Source organism: Anolis carolinensis, chromosome 1 (assembly GCF_035594765.1).
Source record: "Anolis carolinensis isolate JA03-04 chromosome 1, rAnoCar3.1.pri, whole genome shotgun sequence".
NCBI classification, from domain to species: Eukaryota; Metazoa; Chordata; class Lepidosauria; order Squamata; family Dactyloidae; genus Anolis; species Anolis carolinensis.
In genome coordinates, this window is record NC_085841.1 from 99,613,238 (window position 1) to 99,634,886 (window position 21,649).

General features: G+C 36.7%; 1 protein-coding gene across 1 annotated transcript in view; it reads left to right on the forward strand.

Annotated features, from left to right (window-relative positions):
* The window catches only part of rev3l (REV3 like, DNA directed polymerase zeta catalytic subunit), an 82,826-nt gene that overhangs the window by 22,863 nt on the left and 38,314 nt on the right, over positions 1–21,649 (forward strand). Inside the window, exons 4-14 of the mRNA XM_008121141.3 lie at positions 1,908–2,068; positions 3,815–3,911; positions 4,502–4,596; positions 5,046–5,150; positions 7,739–7,823; positions 7,904–8,052; positions 9,538–9,663; positions 11,381–11,615; positions 14,528–14,667; positions 15,282–19,365; positions 19,920–20,785. Coding sequence (XP_008119348.2) covers positions 1,908–2,068; positions 3,815–3,911; positions 4,502–4,596; positions 5,046–5,150; positions 7,739–7,823; positions 7,904–8,052; positions 9,538–9,663; positions 11,381–11,615; positions 14,528–14,667; positions 15,282–19,365; positions 19,920–20,785 — 6,143 coding nt within the window. The remainder of the gene's footprint in view (positions 1–1,907; positions 2,069–3,814; positions 3,912–4,501; positions 4,597–5,045; positions 5,151–7,738; positions 7,824–7,903; positions 8,053–9,537; positions 9,664–11,380; positions 11,616–14,527; positions 14,668–15,281; positions 19,366–19,919; positions 20,786–21,649) is intronic.

Sequence of the window (21,649 nt, forward strand, 5' to 3'; positions counted from 1 at the left end):
ACCAACTTTCAATACAAGACTGGCTTGATTCAACAAACCATAGGAAATATTAACCAAAATGTAAGGTTCCTATAAAAATAAATCGCACCTTTAAAAATGTTCAGATGTATTCAGTAAGAGCAAATGACCATGCTTCTAGTACAGACAGTCCCCGAGTTACAAACATCTGACTTACAAACAGCTCACAGTTAAGAACAAAGGTGAGACAACAGAAAGGGAGAGAAATCTACCCCTAGGAAGGGATATTCACTCCTGAAAGAGTTATCATGGGGAAAGTGTCTCCTCTGAAGCTTTATCTCCAACCCTTGTTTCCACAACAAACCAAATTTTTCAAAATCTAATTATCACAGGGACAGAAAGCTGAAATCTTCTGAACAAAGGCATAGACAGCAAAACAAACGCCACAAGCGTGTTAACACTTCCCTAGGCTATCCAAAGCAAAAAAAAATTATATGTTTTTAGCTGGAGTTACACTTAAAAATGTATCTGTTCTGATTTACATACAAATTGAACTTAAGAATAAATCTTCAGAACCTATCTTGTTTGTAACATGGGGATTGCCTGTATTAGCAAAATGACAAATAGACAAAAATTGAAGTGAAGACTATGGAAGTAAGATGCTTTGACAGCAGGCAGCATTAAAGTTATCAAAAAGCAAGAATAAACTTCTGTATTTTTGTGGAAAACTGAGTTGTAAAGTCCTATTTCCCCCACTGAAATGTAGAGTAGGATAGCCTTCTCCAGTTTCTGCCATGATGCTTTAGGCTAGCTCTCACTATTTCTTATTTTGCCGAGACATTTAGGGTTCATGGGAAATGTAGGACAAAACATCCTTTGGGCCACAAATTGAAGTTTGTTAGTATCCAAAATACCTGAGGAGCATCAGCTGGAAAAAATCCATAAAATATGGTGTGCAGATTGGTACAGAAAGAAATAAAAATATTATTTAGTACGTATACAACTAAGCTAAATACCATATTTTTTCAGTGTTACAATGCTTGAGTCGACTGCCAGCGGTCAAGCTCTGTAATGCCAAAAGGGGAGTGAACTGCAGGTGCAACTATTATGCAGGGAATAGTAAAAGCTCGATGTTGCCATCCCAAATATGGGGGTACAACTATTATGCAATGCTGACTATTGTGTGATGACATACAGTACTAACACCACATGATGTAGCTGACCATATAGAATTTGGCATTAGTACTGGAAAGTGTTTCAGAAGGAAAAAAAGAAGGGAAATTATTATGGAGGGGGGAATGAGGTCCAAATAGCATTGAAACATTACAAATATTCAGCAAACATTTTGTTAATAATCTGTTCACCTGTTTGAAATCTGCTTCTTTTGAAATGAATATTGAAATTTAAGTACATTTTATATGAGTACATTTTATGTGTACTCAGGTGAAGGTGGCTATTAGTGAATAAATTGCCCCAGTTTTTTTCCAGAGTTGTATAAAATTCCATAAACTATTTGCTTTTGTTTTACTTGGTGCAGACAACCTCCTTAGATAACTGTGCAATCAAATACTTCAAGAATTTTGCCACAAATTAAAGACTAACATTTTTACTGAAAGTTTCCATGAACTCAAACTCACTTCATCAAATATTTAATAAAGTGGACATAGCATTTATACCAAAAATCAACAAAATCCTATGCCGAAACATCCCCTCCCTTAATCTTTAGAAAGTCACCCCTAATAGTGTTTTTTGCCACAACAGAGTAACATGTCCACACCTCTTTGACATTCATGCAAATATTTCAGAATTGTATTCTTTGTATGCAGGATTATTCTGATATATAAATATTTTACTGTTTTACTTTAATTTAGAAATGTTGCAATATTCAGTAATAAGGAATTTCTTTTGTTTATCAAGCTTCTAATATTCTAAATTCTGTTTGATTATAGAGTGTGTGATCTTCTGCAAGGTGGAGCTGTAATGAATAAAATTTACCAACCTCATGAAGCCCATATTCCCTATCTCCTCCAGCTCTTCATTGATTACAACTTGTATGGGATGAATTTAATAAATCTGGCTGCTGTCAAATTTAGAAGGGCAAAGAAAAAAGGTGTGTTAAATCCAGTTTCTTATACAGTTTCAGACATATATCTTGATTAGATATCTAGATTAGATTTCTTTGGTTTAAAACATGGAGGATTTCGTGTTTACTTGTGTGTAAATTGGCCCCATGTATAAACTGAAGATAAGTTTTGGGGCCAAAATTAATGGATTTTGATATGACCAGTGGATAAGCCAAGGGTTATTCCAGTATCACACCTTTAACAAAATCACATCCACAATGAACATCCTTCTCTTTGAATATTTCTGACTATGGGATACTGTCTAGTATTTCCTTAGGCTTACTGAAATCAACTTTATAAAGACCAGTGTGTATATCTGAATACACTCATCTTCCCTTTTCTCTGTACAATGAATCCCAAGAGTGTTATTATTATTTCAAAATCATAGATCAGTGCTTCCACATTGGAGAAAATAATGTTCAAGATAATGATTTGCCTTATTCCTCTTTCTGTATTCTGGAAAATGAAATTGGTAGCAAGGCAACTAAGGAATTTATTTGGCTTGCATTCGTGGCAGAGTGTGACTGCCAAAAGATATCAGGGTAGCTGAAGGTGCTCATTACTACTATTTCTCTCCTTTTTCATTGTTCAGTAATGAGTTTTAAGAAATCATTATCTGAGTCTTTATGACTGAGCATATTGATATTTTTATAGTTATATGGTATACACTGGCATACCTTAGCCCACTTTTGGAGTTTAAAAAAAAGATTACTTTCTGTTTTTAAAAACGCCTCTCCTGGGTCCAAAGTAGTCCACATCCCTTAGAGGGCATTTAGGGATAAATAGTCGTCGTCGTCCCCCAAAAAAGGAGGGGTTCTGTGGGGTGTGTGAGATGTGCAGGCAATGCTTTCTCCACACCCATAACATGCCATCAGGTATGCCTGTGACATCTAATATGTTAAGGATTCATGTTAAACCTGAAGATATAATGTTTCCATTATTTACATAGGTTTTCTTCAAATGTCTCATGCACCTTCTTCCAAAAATATAATTTTCTTTACACTGTTTATGTAGCGGCAGGAGGAAAAATTTTGTATAGCTATCCTGATTTAGCCTTGTTCTCTAATACAAATGTTTGAATAAACGCAAATATGTATGTAAGTAAACTAGCTATGTTCAATGAGAGCAGCTATATAAAAGTGAAAGCTGACAAACAAATCATTTTTAAATATTCCTGCAATTTTAAGTACCCCTGCAATTTAAGTACCCCTGCAGGACCAAGTGAGGAAAATATATCAATAAAAGCGTAACTGCAAAGTGTCTGAGAGTAAGAGGATTGGATAACCTGTTCTTACGGTTCTTCTAGTATTCTGTATAAAATCTACAGTTTTTAAATGTGCAACAGAAAATGTATTTTTCAGTATAGGTAAAGGTAAAGGTTTTCCCCTGACGTTAAGTCCAGCTATGTCTGACTCTGGGGGTTGGTGCTCATCTCCATTTCTAAGCCGAAGAGCCAGCGTTGTCCGTAGAGACACCTCCAAGGTCATGTGGCCGGCATGACTGCATGGAGCGCCGTTACCTTCCCACTGGAGCGGTACCTATTGATCTACTCACGTTGGCATGTTTTCGAACTGCTAGGTTGGCAGGAGCTGGAGCTAACAGCGGCCGCTCCCCCCGCTCCCGGGGCTTGAACCTGGGACCTTTCGGTCTCCAGCTCAGTGCTTTTACACACTCCGCCACTGGGGCTCAATTTTTCAGTATAGGAAAACTCAAATGATGTCATTTATTTGTAGGTAATACATTTGAAGAAATTGGATGTTCTAAAGATAATTTATCAGGACATTTTGTTACTAGAACCCTACATCGATGGGAAGATAATCAAATACCAAGGTTAGTAAACCTGGAAGCTTTTAAAACATTTTTAAAAGTATGATAGAAACTGTAAAGCAGAGGCTGATATGGAATTGAGTGTGATTGGGTTCAGGCTTTTAATTGGCCTGTCTCTCTTGTCTGCAAATCTTTCTAGTTCCTGCCTTTTTGTGTCATTATTGCTGTGTGACAGATCTATATGACATGGCATTTTGATGCAGGGTAATGATGACTAGTTTTCAAGTAGATAACTAACACATTTCTATCAACTATCTAACTATGACAACTTGCTATGAATCCAAAATTATTAAACTGAGGCCAAGGTCTAGAATGATACATCCAATGACAACCTCTTCCCTTTTGTCTGACCTTCTCCCCATTCATCTCTAAAACTTGCTCAGGAGAGCTAAGAAACCCTCTAGAGCTAATTGAGGGATGAAGGGATACGGGAACTTCAGTGCTAGCCATGTATTACATTTAGGCCAATCTGTTTGGATTATGTTTTCCATTATAACTTGTAATTGGTGACGATCTTTCCTAATTTTTAAATTAAAAAATATACTTTAAATCAGAAATGTAGTTGGAATAATTGTTCTTTAATGTAACTGCAGTTCTTTGATACTGGAGGGTATTGAACGACAGAGTACCTGTGAATTAGAAGTGGATGCAGTTGCTGCCGATATTTTAAATAGATTGGATATTGAAGGTAAACCTTTTTTTCTGTGTGAAATCATTCAGGACAGTCAAAGACTTTTTGTTTTACATGGCTTAGACCCACAAATCATCACATCTCTATAAAACTGCCAGACCTATAAGCAAAACAGTTCTAGAATAGGAGAGAGAAAATAATAAACAAGAAGAAATGCAACAGAAAAGGTCCTAATGTTATAGAATTGATAAGTTAGTGTTAATGTCATTTGAATATTCTTTTCTATTCAGTTAATTGAAGTTTTGGTTTTATGTGCTAAAGGTAACTATTGTATGTATTATATACCTTTAAACAAAGAAGGAATAAAATTCTTAACGTGCCATTACTTAATATGAAATAAATTAAGTTTTGTGGAGAGCAGGGATTATCCACAAGGGTTTTTGTGGTATTTGTTTTTTAGAAAGCTTGATACCCAATCAAATCTGCTATATCTCTTATTTTTCCAGCCCAGATTGGTCAGAACCCGGGTTTACAAGCAATATGGGAAGATGAAAAACAACGGCGTAGAGATAACAAAGAATCTTCACAGATTAGTCCTCCTAATTCACAAGGTAATTGATTTCTTTCTCTGGACAAATACATGTGTAAGGTTATTATTTAATGAACTATTTATTACTTGTCTGATCTCTAGATTTATTTCAGAAACCAAGAATTGAAGAAATTTTCTTATAATTGTAAGGCAACAATATGCTCCTTGAAATACATTAAAGAATTAACTTGGTCAGTTAGTTCATTTAACCTACTGTATATACTCGAGCATAAGACGACCCGAATATAAGCCGAGGCACCTAATTTTACCTCAAAAAACTGGAAAAACTTATTGATCTGAGTATAAGCCGAAGGTGGGAAATGCAGCAGCTACTAGTAAATTTCAAAAATAAAAACAGATACAGTACTAATAAAATTACATTAATTAAGGCATCAGTAGGTTAATTTTAAAAAAAATATTTACATAAAACTGTAATTTAAGATAAGACTGTCCAACTCTGATTAAATCATTATTCTAACCTTCTTCAATGTAAATGTGCTTACGTATCCTTCCAATAATAATAGAGTAAAATAATAAATGTAATAATAATAATAATAGAGTAAAATCATAAATGTAATAATAATAAAGTAAAATCATAAATGTGATAATAATAGAGTGAAATAATAAATGTAGTAGTAATAATAATAATAATAATAATAATAGAGTAAAATAAGGTAGGAAGGAAGGAGAGAGAGGGGAGAAGCCAGAACAGAGAGGAAAGCAACTGAGCAGATCTCCCAGCCAGGAAATGGAGGGAGAGGTCGAGAAGGAAAGTCAGACCAGAGAGGGAAACAAGGGAGCAAATCTCCCAGTCGGGACTGAAGCCAGGAATCAAGGAGGGAGAGATTGAGAGAGAGAGAGGAAAAGCCAAACCAGACAGAGAAGCAACGGAGCATATCTCCCAACCAGGACTGAAGCCAGATATCGGGGGGGGGGGGGGGGGAGAGAGAGAGAGAGAGAGCTAGAGGAAGCTAGACCAGAGAGGGGAAGCAACAGACCAGGTCTCCCAGCCAAGACAAGCCAGGAATCAAGGAGGGAAGGAGAGAGGGGAGGGGGGGGCAGCCAGACCAGAAAGGGGAAGTAACGAAGCTGATCTCCCAGCCAGGACTGAAGCCAGGAATCAAGGGGAGAGATTGAGAGAGAGAGAGAGAGAGAGAGAGAGAGAGAGAGAGAGAGAGAGAGAGGAAAAGCCAGACCAGAGAAGCAACGGAGCATATCTCCCAGCCAGGACAGAAGCCAGGAATAAAGGAGGGAGGGAGGGAGAAAGAGAGAGAGAGAGAGAGAGAGGAAGCTAGACCAGAGAGGGGAAGCAATGGAGCAGATCTCCCAGCAAGGACTAGGAAAGCCAGACCAGACAGGGAAGCAATGGAGTAGATCTCCCAGGAAGGAAAGAAAGCAGGCAAGGGTGGGATCTGCCTCCAGACCTCAGATCCCAGGCAGCAGGAGCAGCAGCAGCAAGAGGGAGGAAAAGGCACACGCAGGGCGAGGGAGGAGGAAAGAAAAGAGAGCTAGGTTGCTGAGCCGGGAGGTGAGAGTCCTGGACAGAAGGCTTGGGGCTGAAAGAAACCCTTTTTTCAGCCCCACGCCTTCCCACCAGAACCCTCACCCGAGTATAAACTGAAGAAGCATTTTTCAGCCTTTAAAAAGGGCTGAAAAACTCGGCTTATATTCGAGTATATACGGTAACTAAAATAGTGCAATAATAAGTCTCCTAAAATCTCCATGGCTTTTATTTAAATAGAAATACTTCTCATTAATTGATTGTAATTATATACTTTTATGCATACCTTACCATTTAAATATATTAATATTTTATATATTGAGGTCCATCTCTTTTCTTAATACTCTTTGCGTTAATTCTTATTCTCTTTTTTCCACATCTCAATTGAAATGTTGGCATTTTCATGAAACCAAGACACTGATAAATACATTAACTGAAGACCAATTAAATATAATACAAGGAATACATCAAGAAAGGAATAGGTAGAAACAGGATGAAATCTAGTCAAAATTAAGCATTTTCATATTCTGCTAATATCAGTGGAAATAGTTAAGGTATTTTGACTCCAGATATCAGAGACATAAAGACTGCTAGCTGCTGACATATTCCTTATTTTAGACTTAATTTAATATTCACTTAATGTATTTTCTCAACTTAATTTTAGATCCGAAGAACAGTAAGTGCAAGAAGGTGCATGAATCTCTGTTAAGTCAAGTCTTGATCAAAGCTAGTGAAACCCTTAGATAATACAACAGTTTATCAGCTGTTGCATTTCAGTCTAAGAAATGATAAGTAAGAAAAATTAACTATCTGTAATATACAGTCTATCAAAAGATGTAAAAATGTTGCAGATAATGAGTTTGTGCAAAATCTCACACAATATTTTATGTAAAACGAAACTTAGCTAGATTTGGGGTTACTTTTCTTATAATACTTTTTTGCTAAAAGAACATCTGTTCTGTTAGAGAAGCCTGTTTTGCACCCCATTAGAATATTATTCTTTGTAATAATTTTGAGGGTATACCCAGAATATTGTTAAATATTTGTAAAAAAAAACCCTTCTATATTGCTATGTAACTTTTCTGTTTGTCTTTTTTTGGTAAATAAAGATCGTGGATGTGTGACCACAACAGACAGTGAAAAAATCTTTCAGAAGAGGCTGAAAGAAATTCTCAAGCAAAGTGATCTCTCAGTGTAAGCAGTTATTTAGCTATTGTTGTTGTTTCATTTGTAAGCATTATGGTTATTTTAAAGGCATTTGTTTTATTCATTAGGACATTGTCTGGATCAGTGGACTACAGTAATGGATTACAGGAGTTCTCTGCTGAGTTGACACTACATTCTGAGTTACATTCTCCTGCAGTTGTTTCTTGTTCTCCAGCAAACATGGTTGAAGCACACAGAGATACAGGGATCAACAAAGGTTAGAATTAGTAAAATTATTATTATGCCAAATAATTTATGGTCTCATAATTACTGAACAGGATGCCAGGCAATTTATTTAATGCTTGTTAGTGATATGCATGAGAAAAATGAAAGAAGTCAGAAAGCCTTCTTGGAGGTCCTTGATTGGAAAGTGGGATGTGAATCTTAACAATAAATAAAGATTAAATCCTGTCTCTTTGAATATTGCAATAACTATAAAGTCTTAAAGCTCCTGTTGTGACTGCGCCTTCGGGGATTATGGTTGATGGTGATGGAATTCGGAGAGGAAGAAAAAACCCTCGTGATGAGGGTTCACTGGAGGAGTTGTGCAGGAAGCGACTTAGAGAGCTATATGGGGAATCTTCTGAGGAAGATTCAGATGGGGAGATGGATGCTGAGGAACAGGTGGCGGCTGGGGAAGCGGGCGCTGAATGGGCACAGCCACCGGAGATGTCTGGGGATTTGGGGCTTATGGATACTTCTGAACCTGGGGTTTCTGCAGGAGCTGATCCCAATTGGGATGCTTGGAGAAGGGAGGATGGTTCTTTAAGTGTTCATGGGGCTAAGTGTGGGCAGGATGATTGGGACTCCGACGAATTGCTAGGTACTCCAGATCCACGAGCTCTAGCTGTGTGGAGTTCAGACTCTGAGTAGATTTGGGACACCTGGTGTTTGGGTGTGAGTGTTTGGTCACCCAGGAGGAAGGGGAATAAAATGGGAATGTTTGGCCACTGCACTTTGCGTGTGGCAAGGTGTTGCTGAGGCGCCATTGGGATCTCTGTGTTTCTGGACTTGGACTGTGATTCGGATCTGCTGATACCATCTGGCTTGGCTCTCGCTGTGTCTTATCGTGGACCTGTTTTGGATGACTGCACCCTCTTCGGACTTTGGATTGAATTTGACCTGGCTTCTGTCTACGCCCTCTGACTGACGGCTACTCCCGGCTTCTGACTATTGGTTTGTCTTTCGGAATTTCTGCTGCCTCCTGACCTGACCTTGGATTCTTCTGACGACGGCTATTCATCATCCCTTTGAGGCTCTCAGCTTATCTGCACCGTGGAAGCAGCTTTACTGCTTTTCTAGTTTGTTTATTTTCCAGCAATTAACTCTATTTGTTTTCCAAAGCTGAATTGAAGCGTTATTTAGTTTTTTATTGAATGCCAGCATGGGAAATTAGCGTGGCTCGTTTTTGAGTTATTATTGTCCAATCTACTCTCGAAACACTGAAAAGTGAAGTGTTTCAAGGATATTTCCTGTGTTTATGTTATTTTTTGGCTTATCTTCGGAATAAACTTTGTTTTGTATGTTAACGGGCGTCTGACTCTTGACAGCTCCCAAAGATCCAGTGTATCTAATCATGTATTCTGAACATTTTGTTCAGATATTTGAATGTGCTACTATACAGTATCTAGAAGGTTCAATTTATTTATATGAAACAAAATCATTTTAACAACTTATTTGCAGATGTCTTAATCTTTTTTAGAGGAGTCCTATAGCAAATATGAAGAGGAAAATGCCCTTATTAATGAAGAAGCCATCTTGAATATCATGGAAAACAGTCAGCATTTTCAGCCACCATCTCAGAAATTTAATAATACCCCAGGACTCAGTAAGTATATTCCTGTAGTACCTTAACTTTTTCTGTACTGAGAAGAGTTATGCTCCAGTTTACTAGTGATTTTGGCACCGGTGTTCCATGCAGTGTTGACAATTTTGAACCAAGTGTTGTCCCTCTCACCTTCTTAGAAGCCCCTTCCCTTGCATCCTTTTGAGTTCTCCCTAGAAGTTTTTTGAGTTTATTTCATATTTTTCTAACAAGATTTATCATTATCACTGTCAATTTTTCAGAAATTAATGTAATATTAATCAAATAATATTAATCAAGCACTTAAATACAGTAGAGTCTCACTTATCCAACTAAACAGGCCAGCAGAAGCTTGGATAAGCGAATATCTTGGATAATAAGGAGGGATTAAGGAAAAGCCTATTAAACATCAAATTAGGTTATGATTTTACAAATTAAGCACCAAAACATCATGTTATACAACAAATTTGACAAAAAGTAGTTCAATACGCAGTAATGTTATGTTGTAATTACTGTATTTACAAATTTAGTACCAAAATATCATGATATATTGAAAACATTGACTACAAAAATGGCTTGGATTATCCAGAGGCTTGGATAAGCGGGGCTTGGATAAGTGAGACTCTACTGTAATAAAAATAAAATAAATAAAATGTTAAATTAAAATATTAAATAATAAAAGAAGAGGTCGGCATAGCTCCATCTTTCCTACGCCTGAGGAAAGACCCTGTCTCTTTTCCAATTGCCGCTGCTCTGGCCTCTAGAGCAGTGGTTCTCAATCTGTGGGTCCCCATGTGTTTTGGCCTACCACTCCCAAAAATCCCAGCCAGATTTCCAGCTGTTGGGAGAAGGGAAGCACAGCTCCATCCTGCCTTGGCTCAGCAGCTGAGGAAAGGCCTTCTGTCCATTCCAGCATCTCCCAAACGTAATCCCCTTCCCGATGCCATGGTGTTTTCATTGTGTGTCCAGACTCTTTTGAATGTAAGCCTGAAGGACTAGAACTTGTGAAATTAACTATTGTAAACCAGTTTTAAGCAATATGATTGTACAAAATAAATGAATGATAATAATAGTATTTCATTTTGTTCAAATAATAAAAAGGATTTTATTTTTTATCAGTAAGAACATTGATTATAATACATTTTTTATTCTTAATACTCAGAAATAGTGAGTTTAGTAATGTTTCTCAAATAAAAGATGTGTGTGACTACCAGGGCGCTCGGAGGCACTTTAATTTGCTGACAGTAAGAAATGTAATAAAAGTTTTCAAAATTAGTAATATTTTCCTGCTCTTAGACTTATCCTGGCAATGCCTCCTGCAAAGAATTTAAAAAATATTAAGTACTTGGTTGACCTGAAAAGTGTCTCCCCTCAGCCCTGCTCACTCATAGTGCATTTTGTCTTTGTAAATCATATGGATAAAAGTTATGTATAACTTTTGTATCCCAAGATTAAGGAATCTTTTAATCTTAGTACTTTTAGAATAAATTTCCTAGTGAAAATGGAGAGTAAAATATATACAGTTTATATTAAAATATTTCTGTCAGCAGTTTAGATTAGGCATTAGTAACTCTAGGAACAAAGGAATTTGAAAGAGATTTTTTCATATTAACTCTAAAGATTTGTGCCATTTAAAAACATAATTGTACCTGAGATTACAAAAATAGTCATACGTTTTCTTTAAAAATCAACAACCTACAAGTTAAAAAGATATTCTGAATAGTTTTTGTTTTTTCTGCAGTGGATAATAGTGTTGATCAAGCTATGGTACATCTCCTGGCCGGGTTGGAGGATGATGGGTATGAAATTGGAAGACCAAGTACATTATCGCATTTTTCTTCTGGAAGCTGTCAAAACCCTCAGAACAGTGATGATGAAGAAAATGAACCACAAATTGAAAAGGAAGAATTGGAGCTCAGTTTATTAATGTCTCAACGATGGGACAATAGCCCGAATGATGTCAGTGGAAAGAGAAGGTATCGTCTGTTTTTGGAATTGTTGATCCAAAAGAAATGGTACTAATCAGCCTATACCAAAATACCTTAACTACTAGAGGAACTCCAAATAAATGTTCTAAGTGTAATATACTGTGTGAATAGTATTTATAGGATTAGAAATGTGATTGCTGGCTCAATAAGTAGGAGAAAACTCAAAGGTGATTATCTAATTTCGAATGGAGTAAGAGAAGCTCTCAGTTTTGCATGGAAGAGCAATCTACCACAATTGGGTTTATATCAGCTTACCAATCAGAGAAGGCATTTATTTCAGTTGTGACCGTTAAGACCCCTTCTTTTCCCTGACAATTTTTTCTATCCTGCCATGCCAACCATACGAGTTTGCCCTTTTTTGACAAACATAGAATTTAAACTGTAAAATTTAAAGCATTTATTCAGGCTAGAAATTGAGAAAAAAGAGGGGCAAGAAAAAGAGCTTAAAACAGTTGAAAAGAAAAAGGCAGATGCAGAATGTAAAGTTGATTCTCTCCCCTTGATGGTGGGGCAACTGATTGGGGACAAGGGGGAGGGGGAAGAAAAATTTCACTTAGATTATCACCAATCAGCAGGTATCTGAGGAGAACAGGAAAAGAATTACAGAAGGCTTTTTGATCCTCCAATGAAAGTGAAAAGGAGGATTTAAAGGCATGAGTCTACGTAAGACTGGATAGGAGAAAGAGAGAAAAAATAACAATGTTAAGTATAATGAGTGGAAAGGAAAATGAAAGAAGATAGAGGAGATCTACCAAAAAAGGGGTAGTTTACAATATTGAAAAAAAAGATAGTATTGGTAGGAGGATTATATCTGCTTTTTGGGGTCTTATGGTCATGAGTGACATTACAGCGGTGAATCAGATACTAAATTCAGTGTTACAGGATATTATTTGACATCCCACAAGCAATGTGTTGTCGAAGGCTTTCATAGCCGGAATCACTGGGTTATTGTGCATTTTCCGGGCTGTGTGGCCATGTTCCAGAAGTATTCTCTCCTGACGTTTCACCCACATCTATGGCAGGCATCCTCAGAAGTTGTGAGGTATATTGGAAAATGAAGCAAGGGATGTTTATCTATCTGTGGAAGGTTCAGGGTGGGGGAAAAGACTCTTGTCTGTTGGAGGCCAATTTGAATGTTGTAATTAAGCAAGTATATTTCCCCACCAGTGTCAAAGGATATAATAAAACAGAGATGAGCCCTTCTTCAAATTGCAGCCGCTTGCCATAATCCCTCCTGAAGCCACTTATCTTTTTTTAATAATTTTTATTAAGTATTTTTACATACAGGTTTAAAATTGTGGGGTTCAAAAATGGGGGGAGGGAAGCGGGGGGGGGGGGGTAGGATGGAGGGGGGTCTAGGGGAGGGGGTTATAGAAAAAGGGGGAGGAAGAAAGGGGAAAAAGGGGGTGAGTTTGAGGAGGGGGGAAAGGGAGGGGGGAGAGAGAGGTTCTGGAGGGTTGCTTGGGTCTTTGGATGGTAGAGAGTGGTCCCCTTGTGGTGTTGGCTATTCCCTGTTGTAGGATGGCTGTCAATTTGGGTGGGGTGGGTGGGTCATTTGCCTCCTGAAGTGACATATTGTATTGCTAGGTTTGGATATTTCTGGTTGTCCTTATGGAATTTCTTCGGGGTTTGTCTGTCTTTTCCTTATGTACTCTTCAAATATTGACCAGTCTGTTTCTTTTATTGGTTGTCCTTGGTGTTTCTTCATCAGGAAAGTTAGTCTGTCCATGGTCTTTATTTCCCATACTTTTAATAGCCATTGGTTAATTGAAGGGATCTGGTTTATTCTCCATAATTTGGTGAAGACAATCTTGGCTCCTATAACCAGATAGTTTAGGATTTTCTTATCGTTTCTGAAGCCACTTATCTTTACCAATAGTTGTAGAATTTGTAAAATAAGATTTAAGAAAATTATCTAATTTAAAATGCAATACACTTGACTAATCACTTCTATACTCAAGAAATCAAAACTGTATAGATTTCAGAGAATTCATTGTATCAGAAAATCAGATTTAAAACCTGGCCACTTGGAGGCTCAGCTGAAACATGTTTCCTGATCTCCAAACAAGGGTCTAATCATTTTGATTTTTTAATTACTGCTTTGTTGTGGAGACTGTATCCTCCCTGAGAAGGGATACATCAAACACCCTCATTTGCATGACTTTTCTAATACACACAGAAGCATATCAGTAAAACTTGTACTGCAGCTATTTTCAAACGTACACTGCCCATTTTCCTTATATGAGAACTCTTTAACCTTAAAATAAAGATACACCACCTGTCCTACTTTTTCAAAGTATGTAAGGTCATCATAAAGCAACAATTTCCAATTTTAACCCATTCTGTCCAAACAAAGCCTTCCTGTAGTAAGATGGTTAGTGTTACTTTGAAAAAAAGCTTCTTATGTTTATACCAAACGTATATACAATTGTTCCCAATGCAGTGATTTTTAAAATTAGCATGTGCCTTAGCTTTACAGTATGAGAGATAACCATGCCACACAAATTTTAGATGTTCTTTCTCATAGGTCTGTCTTCTCTAATTCATTGTTACATGTATCGTACTAGTACTTCATCACTGTTGAATTTGAATCGTATTACAATTTGCAGTGAGTAGTGCTGACTTTTAGGGGAAAGACACTATTTTATGGTACATTACAGTCTTTCAGTTTTAAAAACTGTGGCTTCAAAGCGAAGCTGCAGTTCCTATTTTCAGCCATTAGGGCCATGGTTCATGTCTTTCTTAAACTATGCTGCTGTGTTGTAAAAAGCTTGTATACCATTTCAAGTGTTTTGTATTCCTTTCTTTCTGAGTAAAGTATTATGCACCATAATTGTATCAAGTTGCTAGTAAAAAAAAGTTTTAATTCCTAAAATTCCTAAAACAAGTTGCACTTCTAGGTCAGTGAGCAGAAGTAAGAATCAGAGCTCAAGCGAATATGACAGCTCTTCAGAAGATGATATGGACTGGAATGATAACAATTTGCTTCTGGGAAACCTATCTATACCTCAGTTAGATGGAACTGCAGATGAAAATAGTGGTAAGTAGATTTAAAATAGTATGGAGTTTAATTTTCCCCTGAAAAATAGTTTTCTTTCTTTACAATATCTCAGTTGTTTTCTTCATAGAAAATGTATTTTGCCTGTTTGGTCTATCTGATTAAATGTCCTGGATAGTGGAATATCTGGCCGATGTCACATAGTTTAATCCAGTTGATAGACAATAAGAAAAATTGTTTGAGGATCATGTTTTCTAAGTGTATTAACTATTCATTCATTTGGCATGATGAAAGTCTCAGTTTGGAGGGGGAATTCTTTAAAATAGAGAGTGTTGAAAGAGGATAGTTTTCCTTCTATTATACAGCTCCCCTTATACTGTCAGCTGCAGCGAACTGTGCGACTTCCCCCATTTCACTTATCTCTGATTTGATACAGCACATCTTTAATACTGATGATTTAATTGCCATTTCTATTCCTTTTTGTGTGATGTGTCTTATTTTAGACAGTCAAATTAACAATTTGTCAACAGCTCTGAAAGCCTTTTGGTTAGAGAATGGGGTATATATGTAATACAGAAATTAATAATGGCCAAATACTTTAAGAAATATCCTCTGAGACAGAAAAATTGTAAAATGCTGTTTCTATTCTATTCTAGACAATCGTTTGAACAATGAAGGTTCTCGAACGCACACTTCTGTAATTGCAACAAGTAAAACATCTGTACAGACTTCAATTTTTCACAAAGATGCTGCTACTCTTGAATCTCCATCTTCTGCAAAGATTACCTTTCAGTGTAAACACACAAGTGCCCTTTCTTCTCATATTTTGAACAGTGAGGATTTAGAAGGGCTTTCTCAGCCAAATATGATGGACATAAGACCTGAAATGGCAGTTCATTCTATTGCAAAAGAAGGCACTTACAGTGTGAAATACCCGACACCCTTCAACAATATCCTAAATTCTGAAAATTCGGTCAAGGAAAATAATAAAAGTGAAATACTCCCAGTTTTGTGTGAAGATATCTCCTCAGTAAGCAGACATTTGTCTAACCGAAAATACACTGGAATCAGGAAGATTACAAACGATGTCCCTCTGCATATGAGCCACCAAATTGGTGAAAGTGTTATGGTTAAAAATTCTAACTTTACAGATCCGGTCCACTCCAAAATAACACCCTCTGAAACAAATAAAAATACCAGTGGTACACATATAAATAGCCTTTTCTCAGAGCCAGAAAACTGTGAATCTTTGTCTTGCTTTGAAGATCCTTCAACTGTAATTCATTCTTCTGAAAATACTACTGGTGGGGATAGCCTTAATAATCTTAAAATTAGATATGAAGAATTTCATGAATATAAAGCTCAGAAAACAAATATGAATCAACAAGCACCACATTACATGTTCTTTCCTAGTGTTGTTCTTTCCAATTGTCTCAGCCAACCACAGAGATTGGGTCCTGTTACATATAAGCTACAACAAGGAAGAAAACAGTCTAGGCTAAAACTAACTAAAAAGAAAGTGCTTCTTAGTAGTCAACAGCCTACAAACGTTTGTGATAATCCATTCACAGAAGAGAGTTGCTACATACAAGGTAACGCTAGTAATAACATTCCTGACAAAGACAGTTCATTACCGAATGATAACGAGGTTCAAGTTCCTCATGGTGCTTTTGAAAATAAAATGTCCATGGGTACTAGTAATTGTGTTGATTGCCATTTTGAAGATGGTGCTCAAGAATCTTATCAAGCCTTTGGGTTATGTGGAAATAAGTACACTCTTCGAGCTAAACGTAAGATAAATTATGAGACTGAAGATAGTGAATCCAGCTTTGGTGCGCACCATTCAAAAATTAACCTACCTCATTCTGTGGGAAATGATGAATGTTTAGACGGATCAAAAAAATGTCAAAAAAGAAGAAAACTTGCTAAAAAATTGCCGCCTGTTATCATAAAATATATTATTATTAATAGGTTCAGAGGGAGAAAAAATATGCTTGTTAAACTAGGAAAAATAGATTCCAGTGAAGAACAAGTTATACTTACAGAAGAAAAAATGAATCTATATAAGAAACTTGCACCTTTAAAGGAGTTTTGGCCCAAAGTTCCCGATTCACCTGCAACCAAATATCCTGTTTATCCATTAACACCAAAGAAAGGTCAAAAAAGGAAAGCAAAATGCAAGTCTACAAAGAAAAAGATTGGGAAATTGCACAATATCAACAGCAAAAATATTAAAAGAAGCCTGTATTTCAGGAGAAGACCGCATGCCTTTCTTTCCCCGCCTCTGCCATCCTATAATACTGAAGCTGAAGACTGTGATTTGAACTATAGCGATGTTATGTCTAAATTAGGATTTTTGTCAGAGAGAAGTGCAAGTCCAGTTAGTGTATCTCCACCTCGCTGCTGGTCTCCCACTGACCCAAATGCAGAAGAAATTATGGCTAATCTGAAGAAAGAAACTTTGGTATTTCAAAATGCTAATATGTACAGCAGTAAGATTATTAGTCCCTACATGGGCAAAAAATGTCAGTCAAAAATTCAGACAAAGAGATGTAAAAAGCAGCTTGTTGCCTCTACAGTAAGGACTAATAAAAAGAACAAAGGTAAACTGATTAATAAACCAGGAAGTGAGGTGAAGAAAAAGCCTAGAGCAAAACAGAAACAAAAAGAAAAGCACTCAAAAATTGAAACTGTTACAGATGAAAAAAATGCTGTTCCTTCATCAGAAGTCAAACACCTTAATGTACCTGATGGTGCTCACAGTTTAGGAAACCCACAGTCTCTTTATATCCAAAAAGAGATCCCTTCAGCTGGCTATTCAGCAGGTCATGTACCATCAGTACAACTTGCATTGACAGCTAATTCACAAGTAAATCCGTTGATTTATTTCCATTCACTGCTGGAAAATGAAAAGCCTCTTGGACAGCAGGGTTCCACCCTGACAAAAGAGGACCTTCATTCATCTATAACTTCTGTAGTTTCTGGAAAGGAAAAAGCCAAAATTAATTTCCAAAGATCTAACAATCAAAGTGGAATATTTAGGACAAAAGAGTCCTCCTTAATTCAAAATAGTGCATTTGATCAGTCTCACCATATATCTCAAGTAACACTGAATACATACGGATCTAAGGACATAATGCCCAAAAAGGCAGAAGTAGTTCCAAATTTACAAAACAGATTTTTGTCCTCTTTTGGAAAAATGAATGACAACTATATACCTTCTGATACAGTGAAGATGGATCAGGTCCATCCTGGTAACTTTTTGCATTGTAAAGACAACCAGCAGTCAGTTGTTCATCTATCAGAAGCAACAAAACATTCTGATCATATTTCTTTTTTTAAAACTTCCGAGGAAGGCCATGATTCTTTTCAATTACCAAAAACATGTTTTGTAGCTTCTTTGAGAAGTCCAGTTAAAAAAATTGAATGGGAACAGAAGCAAAGGGGATTTGTTTTGGATATGGCACATTTCAGCTCTGAAAAAAATAGGAAACAAAAGGGGCTGTCAGAAACGAACTCTCAAGCCAAATCTGATTCTCATTGCAAAGGCAAGACATTGTTAACTCCTTCAGCATTCAGTGAAGGACATTCTGGCTTGGCTGTTCTAAAAGAATTATTACAAAAAAGACAACAGAGAGTGCAGGCAAATAGCATGCATAAACAATTACCAGCTAAAACTCACCTGAGCAGAAGTGTTTCTTATCCTCCCGATAAAATCAAATCAATGAAAAAATCACGTTCAGTTGCAAGAAAACCTCGTCCTAGGGATAAAAAATCTAAAGAAAAAACATTCAAGTTCTTGAAAGATTCTGCAAACCAGTTGAATAATAAGACTGGTCCAGTTACACCTGTCAGTAGTCCTGTTTTTTATTCAGATCCTGGTTTTGAAAGTTGTTACTCACTTGAAGACAGCTTGTCACCTGATCATAATTACAATTTTGATATTAATACTATAGGGCAGACGGGATTTTGTAGTTTGTATTCTGTCAATCAGTTTGTCCCAGCGGATCAAAACCTCCCACAGAAATTTCTGAGTGATGCAGCTCAGGATCTTTTTCCAGGCCAGGCTGCAGAAAGCGAACTTTTAGGTCATAACAATAAACCTGCTAAGGAAGAAAATCATTACTCTTCAGACCCCTCAATGTGGTTACGATCTGGCCCATTGAGCCCTCAACTTTTTGATAAAAGGTGCTTGGATAACAATGACAATCATCTCCACAGTCAATGGAAAAATAAGATCTTCCCATCACCATTTCAACCTAATTTGCCTCTAGATATACAACAGGCAGAAATGTGCCAGAAGGACAGAAATGCAGTAAAGAAAGGGATTTTTCTTAATCTTTCATCACCAACTGATGAGTGGGATCAAAGCCATTTTAAAAAAGAAACCACTTCTGACCCCAGTCACTCACTTGATTCAGCTAGTGTATCTTTCTCTTCGATTCTATCTTCACCAGATGGTGAACTTATGGATGCAGCTTCTGAAGATTTAGAGTTGTATATTTCAAGAAACAATGAAAGATTGACACCAACCCCAGATAGTTCACCAAGATCTACTAATTCACCTTCACAGTCAAAAAATGGAAGCTCTCCGCCTCGTGCTGCTCGCATTCTTAAACCTCTGATGTCACCTCCAAGTCGTGAAGAAATAATGTCAACTTTATTATATCATAATCTTTCAGAAGCTATTTACCAGGAACCATTTTGCAGCAACCCTACAGATGCACCAGAAAAACCAAGGTAATGTAATAATACAAGAAAACAATGGGGCTTTTTATAGTCAAATTTCTGTATTTTGTGTAACTATAAATTTCTGTAGCTCTTAAAATGTCATATATAAACCAAAAAAGTTCTGTCTACCTTTAATTGTGGCATTTCCTTTTGATTACATAAGCAAAGATCATATCTCCATAGCGATAAAGCAACTGTAATACATTAAAAGAAAATGTTCTACTTCATTTGTCAGCTACATGGTACAGTGAACTCAACATAGGACTTTTAAACAAGGAATTTATTAAAGCTTTCCATGTTTCCTTTCCACTAGAAATATTGGTATCCTAATTTTAACATAGATGGAGATCTCAGTATGTTATTAACTAAAGAAATATTTGGATTTTTTCTTAAACTGCATTTCAGGTGTGCGTTAATGTTCTACTAGAACCATGTTTTTTATAAATTGTAATATATTTATAAAATGTAAACAAATTTGAATCAGAAAATATTAATATCCAATTAAAGTACTAGAGTTTCTTTCACTCTTTCCTAAGGAATAACTGAAAGCTTTATCTTCACAGAGAGATTGGAGGAAGACTACTTACTGTAGAAACTAGACTTCCAAATGATTTGCTAGAGTTTGAGGGGGAGTTCTCATTGGAAGGGTTACGGCTATGGAAGACAGCATTTTTGGCCATGGCACAGAGCCCTAAACCAGGATCTCCACTGCGAAACAGCCAGTGCACTACTGACAAAAAACCAAAAAATAGCCATGGTACTAGTGAGGACAAAAAGATAGTAATCATGCCATGCAAATGTGCACCAAGTTACCAACAAGTTAAATTATGGCTTCAGGCCAAAGAAGATAATGAACAGTTAAGGAGAAGAACTTTCATGAAATCAACAGAGATAGAAAAGGCTGATGAATGTTTGAATTGTGTATCTTTGCCTAAAAATATTTATCAAATAGCCATGGCAGGTGAGGATTCCAGCAAACCTGTTGTACAGTTAGAAGATCTTTGTTCATCATCGACAACTCCTACACCTCCACAGACTGAACAGGATAAGAATTTAGTCCAAAAAAAGGAAATGCCACTTGTTACTACAGCAGTAGAGATGGACAGAGAGGAAGAGGACTCTGTTAACTATAGTCCCCCTGATTCACCAATGATTCCTCCTTGGCAACAAGTAGCATCACCAGATTCAAAACAGTTTAACTCAGAAGACTCAGAGGGCATAATATCTTTGGAAGAAACTGAACTTCTACCTGAGAAAGAAAAGAAATATATCAAAAATGAAAGTAAAAAACCTTTCAGTGTCTCTCCACTGGTGAACAAAGAATACGATGGGAATTCTGAAAATATTTACCTGCATAGTACACCTATTCGGAAGATTCAGTCACAAGGAAGAATACCTGAAGGACTAGAAGGCTCTTCATCGTTACCAGGTAAGATTATGAAAAGAGTGGCATTGCAGAGACTAAAACCAAAAATAAGGCAAAGAAAATCTGGAACCAGATGTGAAGGTAGTATTAAATACTAAGGTAATCATGTATTGTTTATGTGCTTTTAAGTCGCAGTTGACTTATGACAACCCCATAAATTTCATAGAGTTTTCTTAGGGAAGGAGTACTTGGAGGTTGTTTTGCCAGTTCCTTCCTCTGAAATATACCCTACAGGACCTGATCACCCATCCAATTACTAACAAGGGCTAACCCCACTTAGCTTCCAAAATCAGATACAATCTGGTGCATTTAGGGCATTTAGTACCTTTCAAATTATATTTAAATACTCTAAAATATATGTAATTTGCAATTAGCATAGTGACAAACAATTCCACATGTAAAATAATCAAGTTTAAGATCAGTAATATAACATCCTGTTATATCTGACTTTGACAATAGTATTTTGATAATTATACAGTAGAGTCTCACTTATCCAACATAAACGGGCCAGCAGAACGTTGGATAAGGAAAAACATTGGATAATAAGGAGGGATTAAGGAAAAGCCTATTAAACATCAAATTACGTTATGATTTTACAAATTAAGCACCAAAACATGTTTTACAACAAGTCTGTTGTTGGACCTGTTGGTCCGCTGTGCATTGCTGCCTAGAGAAACAGATATGGATCCGGACAGGAGGCAGACTGCGTTAGATAATACAGAAAGTTGGATAAGCAAGACTCTAATGTACTATAATTAGGCACATGAACCTTTTATCATATCAGATCCATTAATACATGTATAATTGCACTGTTCTCTTACACTGACTTGTAGCAGCTTTTCATGGAGAACAGTCTTTCCCAGCCCC